At 39.5% G+C, this 15,302-nt stretch overlaps 1 protein-coding gene across 1 annotated transcript in view; it reads left to right on the top strand.

Moving 5' to 3' along the window:
* Nucleotides 1-15,302, top strand: part of LOC140211064 (peroxisomal acyl-coenzyme A oxidase 2-like) — a 38,823-nt gene that overhangs the window by 15,034 nt on the left and 8,487 nt on the right. Inside the window, exons 4-11 of the mRNA XM_072280474.1 lie at nt 1,487-1,594; nt 2,301-2,420; nt 3,696-3,811; nt 6,199-6,371; nt 7,896-8,061; nt 9,220-9,410; nt 13,315-13,476; nt 14,701-14,806. Of these exons, the coding sequence (XP_072136575.1) occupies nt 1,487-1,594; nt 2,301-2,420; nt 3,696-3,811; nt 6,199-6,371; nt 7,896-8,061; nt 9,220-9,410; nt 13,315-13,476; nt 14,701-14,806 (1,142 nt within the window). The remainder of the gene's footprint in view (nt 1-1,486; nt 1,595-2,300; nt 2,421-3,695; nt 3,812-6,198; nt 6,372-7,895; nt 8,062-9,219; nt 9,411-13,314; nt 13,477-14,700; nt 14,807-15,302) is intronic.

The following is a 15,302-nucleotide window of genomic DNA, read 5'->3' as shown; positions in this document are numbered from 1 at the left end:
AGTGTGCAAACTTAAAGCACACGGTATTGGGGGTAAGGTATTGATGTGGATAAAGAATTGGTTGGCAGACAGGAAGCAAAGAGTGGGAATAAACGGGACCTTTTCAGAATGGCAGGCAGTGACTAGTGGGGTACCGCAAGGCTCAGTGCTGGGACCCCAGTTGTTTACAATATATATTAATGATTTAGACGAGGGAATTAATTGCAGCATCTCCAAGTTTGCAGATGACACAAAGCTGGGCAGCAGTGTTAGCTGTGAGGAGGATGCTAAGAGGATGCAGGGTGACTTGGATAGGTTAGGTGAGTGGACAAATTCATGGCAGATGCAAATTAATGTGGATAAATGTGAGGTTATCCACTTTGGTGGCAAAAAGAGGAAAACAGATTATTATCTGGTGGCCGATTAGGAAAAGGGGAGGTGCAACGAGACCTGGGTGTCATTATACACCAGTCGTTGAAAGTGGGCATGCAGATACAGCAGGCGGTGAAAAAGGCGAATGGTATGCTGGCATTCATAGCAAGAGAATTCAAGTACAGGAGCAGGGAGGTACTACTGCAGTTGTACAAGGCCTTGGTGAGACCACACCTGGAGTATTGTGTGCAGTTTTGGCCCCCTAATCTGAGAAAAGACATCCTTGCCATAGAGGGAGTACAAAGAAGGTTCACCAGATTGATTCCTGGGATGGCAGGACTTTCATATGATGAAAGACTGGATCGACTAGGCTTATACTCGTTGGAATTTAGAAGATTGAGGGGGGATCTTATTGAAACATATAAAATCCTAAAGGGATTGGACAGGCTAGATGCAGGAAGATTGTTCCCGATGTTGGGGAAGTCCAGAACGAGGGGGTCACAGTTTGAGGATAAAGGGGAAGCCTTTTAGGACCAAGATTAGGAAAAACTTCTTCACACAGAGAGTGGTGAATCTGTGGAATTCTCTGCCACAGGAAACAATTGAGGCCAGTTCATTGGCTATATTTAAGAGAGAGTTAGATATGGCCCTTGTGGCTAAAGGGATCAAGGGGTATGAGGGGGGAAGGCTGGTACAGGGTTCTGAGTTGGATGATCAGCCATGATCATACTGAATGGTGGTGCAGGCTCGAAGGGCCGAAGGGCCTACTCCTGCACCTATTTTCTATGTTTCTATGTTTAAAACCATTTACAAGTTCAGTTAAAGGCATTGTGTATCAGTCATTGATATTTGGCTGGTTAACATATTCATTGAGGAAGTTGGATACTCATTCTGTTTCAGTTGTGTCAGCATAGCTTTTTGGTTTAGGATGTTTGGATTAATCAGAGCCTCTTGCAGAACATAATATAGTGTGTTATTAATAGAATTCGACAGTGCAAAGTAGCTAATGTTGTAATAAGATGTGCAGTCTGTGCAAATACATAACAACAGCTGAAAAGGGCTAATCAATCTTTTGCTTCCATCTGTATTCACTCAACATTTATATTCACTATTTGAATGTTCCTGTTTACTTCAGGCTCAAATCTTCGAGGTCTAGAAACAACAGCGACCTTTGACACTTCCTGCCAGGATTTTCTGCTGAACACACCCAAAATATCCTCAATAAAGTGGTGGCCTGGTGACTGTAAGCCTCTAAAATATTCATACACTAGTATTATGTTATTTGCTTCTGCCTTCTGCTAAAGTAACTCAAAATTAATATAATTTTTAATGTACAGTAATTTAATTTATAAATTTCAGGCAAACTTACAGCTTTCAAGCTTGGAGAGGGGTTTCTCGATGAACCTGCTGTCATTTGGGTTTTTTTTTACTGTGGGCTTCAGCTGAAGATACTGGCCTATTACTGTGCCATTGAAGGAGATTGAGGCACATGTGGCCAGGGCCAACAAAGCATCTCTTCAAGTAATAATGAATGATTAAGCAAAGAAGGAAACAGCAGAACAAGAGGCTAAATCAGATTCTAGTTCAGTGCAGATCTGAGGGAAAATTAAGATTAGACAGAAAGAGAGAAAGTAATAACATTTTTTCAAACCCGTTAGTAATAATTGACTTAGTGAAGGAATGAAATTAAACCATTTAACCTGTTTTCTTCTGGGCCAGAGAGGTTGCCCAACATTACCACATTGATAACAGGATACCTATACCCACAATTAACTAACATTCTGTGGTGAAGTTATTGGGCAATTAATGTGCAAATCCATCATATTTGTGAACATAATGGGACGCTAATAGTGGAAGGCATAAATTAGTCATCTTGTTCAAGGATAAATATTAGATACTCTTTTAAAATTATTAGGAAAACCTTCATATAATTTGTTTCTTACTTCCAGTGGGTAGGTCAGCGACTCATGCTGTCGTCCTGGCTCAGTTGTATACTAAGGGAGTGTGCCATGGAATGCATGCCTTTATTGTACAGATCCGCAGCCTGGTAGATCATTCCGCTTTGCCAGGTAATGTATAAAGCATTTTCCTGATGATGTGAAGATTTTTTTTAGCACAGTAAAGTTTTCTTGATTCTGGAGAAGTGCACGATAATAAAGTACTGTTGTCATTGTTGTGCTGATACATGCAGGAAGAGGTAGACGCAGTAAGACACATCTTCTGAAGCCAAGGTGGCAGTTACACATAACTGCTGGCTACTTAGACATTCATTACACAACATAGGTATGCCCTAAGCCAGAGCATGTGATCTGCTAAATATTAGAATGCTGTTCTCTAGTACTGAGCTCTTCCTGGAACTCTTGTGAGCTTACGTCCTCAGCCATACTCCATTCTTTGTATATTCATCAATCCTGTCCGAGGATTAGGGGATAATTGACCTGTGATGACCTTAATTTCCTTACAAAGTTAGTATCTAAAAGTCAGGAAAATTTCAATAATATGGCCATTCTGCAAGTTCACAATATATCAATGTCAAGCCGCTGGAGCAGGGATCCAATTGCAGACCCACTACTGTGCACACAGTAACAAATCCCAAGGTGCAAACAAAGTTATGTATCTGAATTCCCTGATCTTTTTGTTCCTCCACACTCCTCAGTGCCCTACCGTTACTGTGCATGTCCGACCTTGCTTTGTCCTTCCAAATTGCAACACCTCACACTTGCCTGCATTAAATTCCATCTGCCATTTTCTGGCCCATTTTTACAGTTGGTCCAGGTCCCTCTGCAAGCTTTGAAAGCCTTCCTCGCTGTCCACAATGCCTCCAATCTTAGTGTCATCAACAAACTTGCTGACCTAATTTACCACATTATTATCTAGATCATTGATATAGACAACAAACAGCAATAGTCCCAGCACAGATCCTTGAGGCACACCACTAGTCACAGGCCTCCAATCTGATATTAATTAAATAATTTTTGTACAAACTTCTGATTATTGCTTATTAACCTACATGGCAAAAAGTAAATTAATACATCTGTACTTGCTGTTTTATTTAAATAAAATTATGCTTGTTCATCAGAGAGTGTTCACTGACTCCCTCAAATGATGCTCACTGACACACAGGTCATCTCCCATATCTCTCTGCACTCTAGCAAAACCTTCTGTGAAATTACTTTGCTTTGAGCCGTTTGTGTTCCTAATGACCATGTTTCCTAAACGATTATAACTTTCGCTAATTATCAAATTGTCAAGGCAGTTATTTGGGTATTTTTTGACATTCTGTGGTTAACGTAGCTTCTGTTTATGAACATAATGTATTGCTAATGTTTCTTATGTGGTTTCAGGTATCAAAGTTGGAGATATTGGTCCAAAAATGGCCTTTGAACAGATTGACAATGGATATTTGATGATCCAAAATGTTCATGTTCCCAAGGAAAATATGCTAAGCAGATATAGTTGGGTAAATCATTATTTATAATTCTTAACTGTAATCATTCACAAATCTCTGTATATAAAATACACTATTGGTTATCATTCTAACCGATAACACTGTGTAATGTATGCCTGCAAACACCTAGACCACTCTGCAGATCAGTGTTTCCGAGAAAGCTGAAAGTATAATCTACAATTTAAAGTTTCATAAAAGTAAACATAAGCCAGCCGGTGGTGTAGTGGCATCAGCACCGGACTTCAAGGCAAATGGTCCCAGGTTCAAATCCGGCTGGCTCATTGTGCTGGGTTGTGTGTCAAGCGAGCAACTTGACCTCGTAAAAAAAACAGTCAAACACTACAGAAACAGGAACCAGTTAAACGCTACAGAAACAGGTAAAATGCTGCCCGATGCGTCACAAGGCGCGAAAAGGAACACAGACTAGTAGAAAGAGAAACTGACAGCAGAAAACTTCCAGATTTAATTGAACTGCATAGCCAGTCCTTGGGTTTTCAAGAAATCCGGTTTGGATTTGGATGTCACTAGTAAGGCCAGCAGGTAATGCACATCCCAGTGGTGGTGGTGGGCTAACATCTTGAAGTACTACAGTGTATATGGTGAAGGTACTCCCACAGGGAGGGATTTCAAGGATCTTGAATGAGAGAATTTAATGACAGGCAAAACATACCCAAATTAGGATACTGTTTAACTTTTAGGGTCCATGCCTTCTTTGTACAGATTCAATCTCAGGTTTAATATCACTGGCATATGTTGTGAAATTTGTTAACTTTGCAGCGGCAGTACAATGCAGTACATGATAATACAGAAAAAAAAATGAAGTGTAAATATATTAAAAATAGTTAAATAGTACTAAAACAGAAATAAAGTAGTAGTGGGGTAGTGTTCGTGAGTTCAATGTCCATTCAGAAATCAGATGGTAGAGGGGAAGAAGCTGTTCCTGAATCATTGAGTGTGTGTTTCAGCCTTCTGTACCTCCTTCCTGATGGTAACAGTGAAAAGAGGACATGTCCTGGGTGGTGGGGGTCCTTAATGAATGGACACTGCCTTTTGAGGCATCTCTCCTTGAAGATGTCTTGGATGCAATGGAGGCTAGTGCCCATGATGGAGCCGACTAATCTTACAACTCTCTGCAGGTTACTCCGATCCTGTGCAGTAACTCCACCTCCCCCCCCCCCCCCCCCACCCCCATATACCAGACCAGTTAGGATGCTCTCCACGGTACATCTGTAGAAATTCACAAGTGTTTTAGGAAGCATACAAAATCTCCTCAAACTCCAAATAAAATATAGCCACAGTCTTGCCTTCTTTATAGCTGCATCGATACAGTTGCAAGAACAAGATTGTGGACACTTGCAGTTAGCTGGTTTTCTGTATTAATTACCCATAAAATGTAGTCTGATCTTCATCTAAATCACAATGATAGTAAAAACGCAATTTGCCTAAACTGGTAACACACAAATAATTGTACTCATCATTACTGAGTACACCATTTAAACAATCAGTGTCTAGGTTCAAACAAGTATGTGAAACTCTGGGGCAATGCCGTCTACAAAAGCTATTTGAAGTCAGGTGTTCCAGTCAGTGAGTTGAGATTGAAGGTGTGGGTTGTAGAGCTGCCCTGCCCTATTAAAAAAGACACAAAGTCAGGTTACTGACAGAGCCTGCTCTTCTCGAGAAAGAACTTTATGTGCACCATGCCTTGATCAGAACAACTTTCAGAGGACCTTAGAATAATTGTAGAAATACATGAATCTGGAAAGGTTACAAAAGCGTTTCTAAAGACCTGAGTGTTCATCAGTCCACAGGAAGAGAAATTGTCTACAAATGGAGGAAATTCGGTATTGTTCCTACTCTCCCAATGATTGGTCGTCTTGCAAAGATCATAAGCACAACATGCAATGCTGAAGAGGGTGAAATAGAACCTAAGGGTAACAGCAAAAGACCTGCAGAAATCTCTAGAACTTGCTAAAGTTAAAGTCTCTGTTCATGTGTCTTTGTAACATTTAATCTTCCTCTTGCAACAGGGCTGACCTATTTTGAGTGTCTATCTAGTGGTGCATCTCAACAGTTTGATGGAATGAGACTCTGCCATTGTAATGTTGTTGAATATCTTAAAAGAATTGGTGTCATTTAGTTTCTTTTGAAAAGTGAAAGATAGGATAAGGTTTTGGATATTATTTTGGATTTGTATAGATGGTAACATTGCATTTTCTGCTGAATATGCAAATACAACAAGTTTCACTTCTATTATAGGACTCTGTGTCAGTCCTGAATTGTAGAATGTAAGTAACACAAATGTTTTATCTATCAGTGGGATATTCCCTAGTTAATGTTCCTAGCAGCTCCTTTTACACTTCACTGAATTGCAAATGCAGGTTTTTCATTGCTGTTTCCAGGTAACTTCAGATGGCAGTTACGTTAATCAAGGATCTGACAGAATCAATTACATCAGTATGGTGTTTACTCGAGTGCAAATGCTATCTAGAGAAGTGGTACCTGCTCTTACTAAAGCCTGTGTTATCGCTATTCGATATTCTGTGGTGAGACGTCAGTCAGAATTAAAGCCTGGGTACGTCTGAAGAATGAGTTCAGTGCCACTTACTAAAGTAGTGATAACTGAATGAATTTGTTGTTAGTAATTGTTCTTTAATTTGTTTTCATATTTACGGCAGGTTTTATTTTCCAAGCTAAAATGTGGTATAAATGTAGAAAGCTAATTTTTGATATAAAATCTTTTTTGATTGAAATGCATGAGAAAGCTAAATTAGTTCATTGTGATAATCTCATTATAAAATGAGCAGTTTTAAGAATAGAAGAATGAATCAGAAACTCGAACAAGTTCTACCTTTGGCTAATGGGGCATGCTATCTCGTAATTTATTTTGATCCCTTTCCCTTCCTGAGATGTATTCAATTACTCTGATGTCACAGTTAAACTTTGTTTATAAGTTATTTTGCTAGCCTAATCCTTCCAATCTATTGCCCATTAAATGGATGTGAATTGTTACTCAATTACACACCTATTGTGAATCTCTCTATTTTGGTCTTACCAGTTTCAATGGAAATACATGCATAACTTCAATCATGACATAAAATAAATACTCTTTTTAAAAAATGCAATTTCGGTAACTTTTCCTCCCATAAATTCCTCATACCCAGAATTTGTGTTAGTTTCCCTTTCTTTGTACTGTTTAAAAGCCAATACAATCCATAATCAAGTGTTAAATAGGATAAACATAATTCTAGGCAAATTCTTACCCAATAATAGTACAGACTGTTTTGATTATATTCGATGCCTCCACTAACATATTTTTGTTGTACGTTGCAGTCAAGCCTTATTTTCATTGTAAAGTATTTTCATTTCCTTTTGGTTATACTGTATGTGGTGAGACTGTGACTAGAAGAATATCACGTCATCTGGTGATGGATCCCAACTGTTCACAAGCTTCATACTGTGATTGAATGAGCGGATCAAATGGGTATCCAAGTTTACTTGTACTACAAACTAGGTGGCTGTGTGATCTGCGAAGAAGCTGCCGGCAGGCTTCAGTGGAATATAACCAGATTAAATTAATGCACAAGGACATGTCAGATGGAATATAATATGGAAAATATGAGGTTATTCACTTAGTAGATGCAGAATTAATTTTCTCCTGGCTGGGATGTCTAAAACCACAGGTCATAATTTCAAAATAACAGGCTGGCCATTTAGGACATAGATGAGAGGAAATTTCTTCATTCAGAGGGTAACAAATCTTCGGAAATCCCTACTGAACGGGGCTGTAAAGGAACAGTCACTCAGTATATTCAAGATAGAGTCAATAGAAGTTTTATAGATCAGAAACATGGGTGAAAGATCAGCAAAAAAATTGTTGAATGGCAAAGCAAGCACAATAGGTTAAATGACCTGCACCTGCTATCTCTTATTTATTTATTAACTCATTTGTTGCAAAGTAATCCTTCCACTTCTCACAAAACAATTTTTTAAATGAAAAGTTGTACCAAATATAAGACGGTCAAAAAAAGATGCATGAATAGATTTGATGTGTTTTAACAATCAGCTTTAACTATTTTTGAAATTCTGTCTCCTTTAGTGAAAAAGAGGCTAAAATTCTAGACCACCAGACCCAACAACAGAAACTACTTCCCCAGCTTGCCACAACTTTTGCCTTTCATTTCATGTGTTTGTCTATTGAAGCCTTTTGCAACCAAGTGAAGTTACAGATCAAAACCAAGAGAAATACCTCATCTGTACCTGAGGTAAGGTAAACTTTAGTATGAGATGATGATCTAACACTGTTAACCAACCATTAGTGAACACTTAAGATAGCTTCCAGTTATATGTGCAAAATCATGGAATTGAAAGAAAAGTACAAATAATGCCTGGGATTACCTATATCTTTCTAAATTTCCAATGCTGCTACTTATCATGCATTTGAGTGAATGCTGTCTGCTGTGTGATGTACAATACCAGTACAGTGTATTATAACTACAAACAAATAATAATTATCCTATATATTAAGAGGAGGTAAGACATTCCATATTTGTTAAGCAACACACATAAAAATTGCTGGTGAACGCAGCAGGCCAGGCAGCATCTCTAGGAAGAGGTGCAGTCGACGTTTCAGGCCGAGACCCTTCGTCAGGGTGCATAGGCACTGGGAAAAGTGTTTGAGGTCAGGAAATAACATGCCAAGAGATTGAACATTGGGTGTGGGATTTATTGAGACCATCTACTGCTGTCATGGATAACGAAATATAGCAACCGTGTATCACTGGAATGAAGCACCTAAACGAGAAATATTAAGATGTGGAATAAAAAGTTAGTGATAATCTACTGTAGAAGTAATGTTGAAAGTTTGAACAACTGGTCAGCAAGATCCAAGGGGGTTAATTGGAATATGGTATACTATGATTAGAAGATGCATGGGATAGACAAGGCTTCTGTTTAGAATTTGGTAATACTTTCTGGGGTTGAAACAGGGAAAGGAGATGGGAAGCAGAATTTTATATGAACAGTTTATGTAACGTGGAGAGTACGAGACTACCTATGAGAATACTGAAGTATTTGTGAATTTGAATTGTCTTTATTTCCTTCTGGCTGGGTTAAAGGAATAACAAGCTACATCAGTATGTAGATAGACTAAAATAGGGAACGAAGTAAATGTTATTACAGAATTGGAGATTGACCAACATCTATCCCTTTATCATTTGCGTTTTAAAATGAATTATATAATCATTAATCTTGTTGTGTCTAGGACCTTGCATTTCACAAATTAGCTAGTATCCCTGCACTGGAGTAGTTGATTTCCTGACAGTAAACATTGACCAATGAAAAACCCCCTAAAGAAAATGAATTACTGTTGGATATTTTAAAATGTTGAATTCATGAGCACAGATGTTTCTCATATTTTACAGTTACATGCCTTGTCTGCAGGCCTGAAGGCTCTGATGTCAGAGGCCTGTAGTACTGGAGTTGAAACATGTCGCCGAGCTTGTGGTGGCCATGGGTATTCCATGCTCAGTGGTTTACCCTTGCTGTACACTTGGGTGGTGGCCTCCTGTACATATGAAGGAGAAAACACTGTGATGCTTCTACAGACTGCACGGTAAGCTGGGATCTAACTATTGTAGCATAAAGTCTGTTTCAAATTTACTTTCAAGCTGTGTCTATGACTGATGAATTGACTTTACTTCTTACATCCTTCACATACACGAGGAGTAAAAATCTTCACGTTACGTCTCCGTCTAAATGTGCAATCATAGTAAATTATAAAAAAAATTATAATAAATAAAGCAGTCAATGTAACATAGAGTACACTCAAATCAGTGTGAGTTAACCTGTCTGATGGCCTGGTGGAAGAAGCTGTCCCAGAGCCTGTTGGTCCTGGCTTTTATGCTGGTGGTATCATTTCTCGGATGGTAGCAGCTGGAATAGATTGTGATTGGGGTGACTCGGGTCCCCAGTGATCCTACGGACCCTTTTTACACACCTGTCATTGTAAATGTCCTGAATCACGGGAAGTTCACAACTACAAATGCGCTGGGCTGTCCACACCATTCTCTGCAGAGTCCTGTGATTAAGGGAGGAGTTTAATATTTAATAAAGTATGTTAAATATTTGTACAATCACAGCTGTTAAAGTTAGTTATTTTTATACATGAAGTGACTTAGATCACATACCTCCACTTGTAGGAATAAACCTACCTCATTTCCTGAGATGTAGGCCAGGTGATCCTGCACATATAATATATAGAATAGTACAGCACAGTACAGGCCCTTCGGCCCACAATATTGTGCCAACCCTCAAACCCTGCCTCCCATATAAGCCCCCACCTTAAATTCCTCCATATACCTGTCTAGTAGTCTCTTAAACTTCACTAGTGTATCTGCCTCCATCACTGACTCAGGCAGTGCATTCCACGCACCAACCACTCTCTGAGTAAAAAACCTTCCTCTAATATCCCCCTTGAACTTCCCACCCCTTACCTTACATGTCCTCTTGTATTGAGCAGTGGTGCCCTGGGGAAGAGGCACTGGCTATCCACTCTATCTTTTCCTCTTATTATCTTGTACACCTCTATCATGTCTCCTCTCATCCTCCTTCTCTCCAAAGAGTAAAGCCCTAGCTCCCTTAATCTCTGATCATAATGCATACTTTCTAAACCAGGCAGCATCCTGGTAAATCTCCTCTGTACCCTTTCCAATGCTTCCAGATCCTAGCTATAGTGAGGTGACCAGAACTGGACACAGTACTCCAAGTGTGGCCTAACCAGAGTTTTATAGAGCTGCATCATTACATTGCGACTTAAACTCTATCCCTCGACTTATGAAAGCTAACACCCCATAAGCTTTCTCAACTACCCTATCCACCTGTGAGGCAACTTTCACGGATCTGTGGACATGTACCCCGAGATCCCTCTGCTCCTCCACACTACTAGGTATCCTGCCATTTACTTTGTACTCTGCCTTGGAGTTTGTCCTTCCAAAGTGTATCACCTCACACTTCTCTGGGTTGAACTCCATCTGCCACTTCTCAGCCCACTTCTGCATCCTATCAATGTCTCTCTACAATCTTTGACAGTCCTCTACACTATCTACAACACCACCAACCTTTGTGTCGTCTGCAGACTTGCCAACCCACCCTTCTACCCCCACATCCAGGTCGTTAATAAAAATCACGAAAAGTAGAGGTCCCAGAACAGATCCTTGTGGGACACCACTAGTCACAATCCTCCAATCTGAATGTACTCCCTCCACCACCACCCTCTGCCTTCTGCAGGCAAGCCAATTCTGAATCCACCTGGCCAAACTTCCCTGGATCCCATGCCTTCTAACTTTCTGAATAAGCCTACCGTGTGGAACCTTGTCAAATGCCTTACTAAAATCCATATAGATCACATCCACTGCACTACCCTTATCTATATGCCTGGTCACCTCCTCAAAGAACTCTATCAGGCTTGTTAGACACGATCTGCCCTTCACAAAGCCATGCTGACTGTCCCTGATCAGACCATGATTCTCTAAATGCCTATAGATCCTATCTCTAAGAATCTTTTCCAACAGCTTTCCCACCACAGACATAAGGCTCACTGGTCTATAATTACCTGGACTATCCCTACTACCTTTTTTGAACAAGGGGACAACATTCGCCTCCCTCCAATCCTCCGGTACCATTCCCGTGGACAACGAGGACATAAAGATCCTAGCCAGAGGCTCAGCAATCTCTTCTCTTGCCTCGTGGAGCGGCCTGGGGAATATTCTGTCAGGCCCCGGGGACTTATCTGTCCTAATGTATTTTAACAACTCCAGCACTTCCTCTTCCTTAATATCAACATGCTCCAGAACATCAACCTCACTCATATTGTCCTCACTGTCATCAAGTTCCCTCTCATTGGTGAATACCGAAGAGAAGTATTTATTGAGGACCTCGCGCACTTCCACAGCCTCCAGGCACATCTTCCCACCTTTATCTCTAATCGGTCCTACCTTCACTCCTGTCACCCTTTTTTTCTTCACATAATTGAAGAATGCCTTGGGGTTTTCCTTTACCCTACTTGCCAAGGCCTTCTCATGCCCCCTTCTTGCTCTTCTCAGCCCCTTCTTAAGCTCCTTTCTTGCTTCCCTATATTCCTCAATAGACCCATCTGATCCTTGCTTCCTAAACCTCATGTATGCTGCCTTCTTCCACCAGACTAGATTTTCCACCTCACTTGTCACCCATGGTTCCTTCACCCTACCATTCTTTATCTTCCTCACCGGGACAAATTTATCCCCAACATCCCGCAAGAGATCTCTAAACATCGACCACATGTCCATAGTATATTTCCCTGCAAAAACATCATCCCAATTCACACCCGCAAGTTCTAGCCTTATAGCCTCATAATTTGCCTTTCCCCAGTTAAAAATGTTCCTGTGCTCTCTGATTCTGTCCTTTTCCATGATAATGCTAAAGGCCAGGGAGCAGTGGTCACTGTCCCCTAGATGCTCACCCACTGAGAGATCTGTGACCTGACCCAGTTCATTACCTAGTACTAGATCTAATATGGCATTCCCTCTGGTCGGCCTGTCCACATACTGTGACAGGAATCTGTCCTGGACACACTTAACAAACTCTGCCCCATCTAAACCCTTGGAACTAATCAGGTGCCAATCAATATTAGGGAAGTTAAAGTCACCCATATGACACCCATTTCATCAAATTGCTAGTTTTTGCCTTGAAATGGCACCATGTTGTCCTTCCCAAGATCTGATTTTGCAAGCTCAGCCTAATTTTTCTGCTGATAAGCTTTTAAGTCAAGGCTTTTACTGAAGCTTGCTTCCCTGCCATTTTGGAGATCAGACTTTTAAATCTGAGGCACAAATTTAGATGAGAGTATGGAAGAACAAAGTTATTTAGTAGTTATATGTAATTATCACTAATTTAAACCTTTACATGGACATTAGTTTCTAAGTTACAGCCATAAAGCATTGTTGCATGAGAAGAGTGGAAGAGTAGTATTTATGATTTTCAAACTAGCTCAGTGGTTTTAATAAACAGGCTTAATAATGGAAATACATGTCACCTTTTCATATCTAACCTGGTTTTCATATCTCATCATGGTCAACAAACTATGCACACTCACAATATCTCTTTTCACATGTAGACTGGATTATGATGAACCTCCATAGCAGCCCTATGATAGACTTGGGTCTTAGAATTTTGATGATTTCAGATAAACAAAAGCATCTATTATACTGCAAGTAGGAGTATCCAAACTCTCAGCCATAAAGCAGCATGCAGAAGTTGGTGCAGAAATAACAAGATCCTTATTTCAAAAGCTGGCTTGTTTTCAAACTGAAATCTAGTATGTACTGTAGCAGGGTCAAATTGATCCCATGTCAGTTCTGTGGAAAAAGTGTATGTTCCAAATATAGTCAAATTTGTCAAATATGACTTCAAAAGTTACCTTTGAATGCAAGTTCTATTTTGATTCATTAGAACTAATGTGATTTTTATTATCTGCATTTTAGGTTTCTAATAAAGTGCCTTGCTAGAGTGGATCATGGTCAACCTTTACCCCATTCTGTCTCTTACCTGTCTGAACATGTCTCTCTCCATTGTACTGCAAAGGAGAAAACTGATTTCTTTAAGCCATTGGTATACACAGAAGCCTACAAGCACAGAGCACAAAGGTCAGTAAAAACACATTTCTAAATTTAAAATTCAGATGGCCCATTAGTGAAATACACCAAGAGTGAGTAGGTAAGAAAATGGTTGCAAAGAATAATGGTAGTTTTAGCACTTTATGAATGAATTTGGACTCTGGAAACTGACCTATGACCATTGTTAACATTGGAGAAGTTGAAAATAACTGGAGGTTGATAAATAATGTTGAACAAAACACTACAGCACATGATGGGACATAATGGTGACGTTTAAGTGGACAAAGTATGAATGTATAGAACTTAAATGGAAGAGCGATTTGGTTGTTTGCAGAGATAAGCAACCCAAGAACATGAGTCCACTAAGTCCTCAATCCGAGTCAATATGCAAGAAGAAAATGATGGTATAGTGTTTAACAGAAAATATTTTTTGTACACAATGGTATTGGGCATCATTTTGTACCTGTGGATGTTGAAAGCAGTAATGAGCAATGATAGTGTACACTTAATATAACACTCAATAGATCATTTGAGATGACTTAATAAATTTCTTTACTGTTTGCTGAAAAAACTTAATGACCTGTGGACTATATTCCCAATTAAATGTAAAAGCCATTACCCAAACGTATGTTGTTCATGATCAAATCTAGCCATCAAATTAAAGATTAGCTTTATTTGTCACATGTACATCAAAGCATTGAGTGAAATATGTCATTTGTGTCAAAGACCAACACAGTCCAAAGATATGCTGGGGGCAGCCTGCAAATATCACCATGCTTCCGCTACCAACATAGCACGCCCACAATGTACTAATCCTAACCCGTATATCTTTGGAATGTGGGAGGAAACTGGAGCACCTGGAGGGAACCACAGGGTCACAGGGAGAGTGTACAAATCCTTACAGACATTGACAGGAATTGAACCCTGATCTTCTAAGTGTTACACTACTATGCCACCTTACTCTCTATCATGTCCTGAAAGCTCCATGTCCATTTAGTTAATGGTCTACTATTATCACAAAGTTATAAAATTTATATATACTGGTAAAGTTTATAGGTGATAGGAAATAGTAAATAAAAACAGAAAATACTGGAAATAGGATTGTCTGCAGCTGTGGATAGATTAGCTAGTAATGCACAATAATCATTTTGCTTTAATAACACAATTATCACATTGCAGAGCCATTTTTTATCAAAAGTAAGCTTTTTTTTATCAAAAGTAAGCTGCTTTGTATGTGTCATTGTATTTCTACAGACTGATTAAGGGTTCTGGGGACAAATTGCAGTCTCTTCTTCAGTCTGGAAATGAGCAGTATGTTGCCTGGAATACCACTTCTGTGCAGCTTGCAAGGACTGCAGTTGTAAGTTACTGGATCTCATTCTCATTCCTTTGTTCTTGTCAAAAGCATTGATCTATCCTTAGCTATCAAATATTTTATTTCCTGTATATCAGGAGTTCCCAACCTTTTTTATGTCAGGGTCCCCTACCATTAACCAAGGGGACTGTGGATCCCAGGTGGGGAGCCCCTGTTCTATATTATCAAATGTACTTGCATTTATGATGGACGACTACATCCAGGTAATTGATGATCATTATTTACCATTGATTTCACTGAAAAAGGGAAAAAATAACAACAAATATATCAAAATCGTAGTTTTTGCAACTAAAAGTCTGCTACAATGATTTGTTCAGCTAGTAATAGTGAAACAGACAGTTAGGTTCATGCAGCATTTGAGGTTCCAGGTGATACTGCGTGTTAATACAAGCAGATCCTATATGGAATAGTTCAGTTGCAGCTAACAGGTTCAGTTGAAGTACAAGTGCAGTCAGTAACATTTTGCCTGATATGGCGTCAG

Source organism: Mobula birostris, chromosome 16 (genome assembly GCF_030028105.1).
Source record: "Mobula birostris isolate sMobBir1 chromosome 16, sMobBir1.hap1, whole genome shotgun sequence".
Lineage (NCBI taxonomy): Eukaryota > Metazoa > Chordata > Chondrichthyes > Myliobatiformes > Myliobatidae > Mobula > Mobula birostris.
Note: the sequence above shows the minus strand (reverse complement) of the source record. Positions and strands in the feature narration are given on the sequence as shown.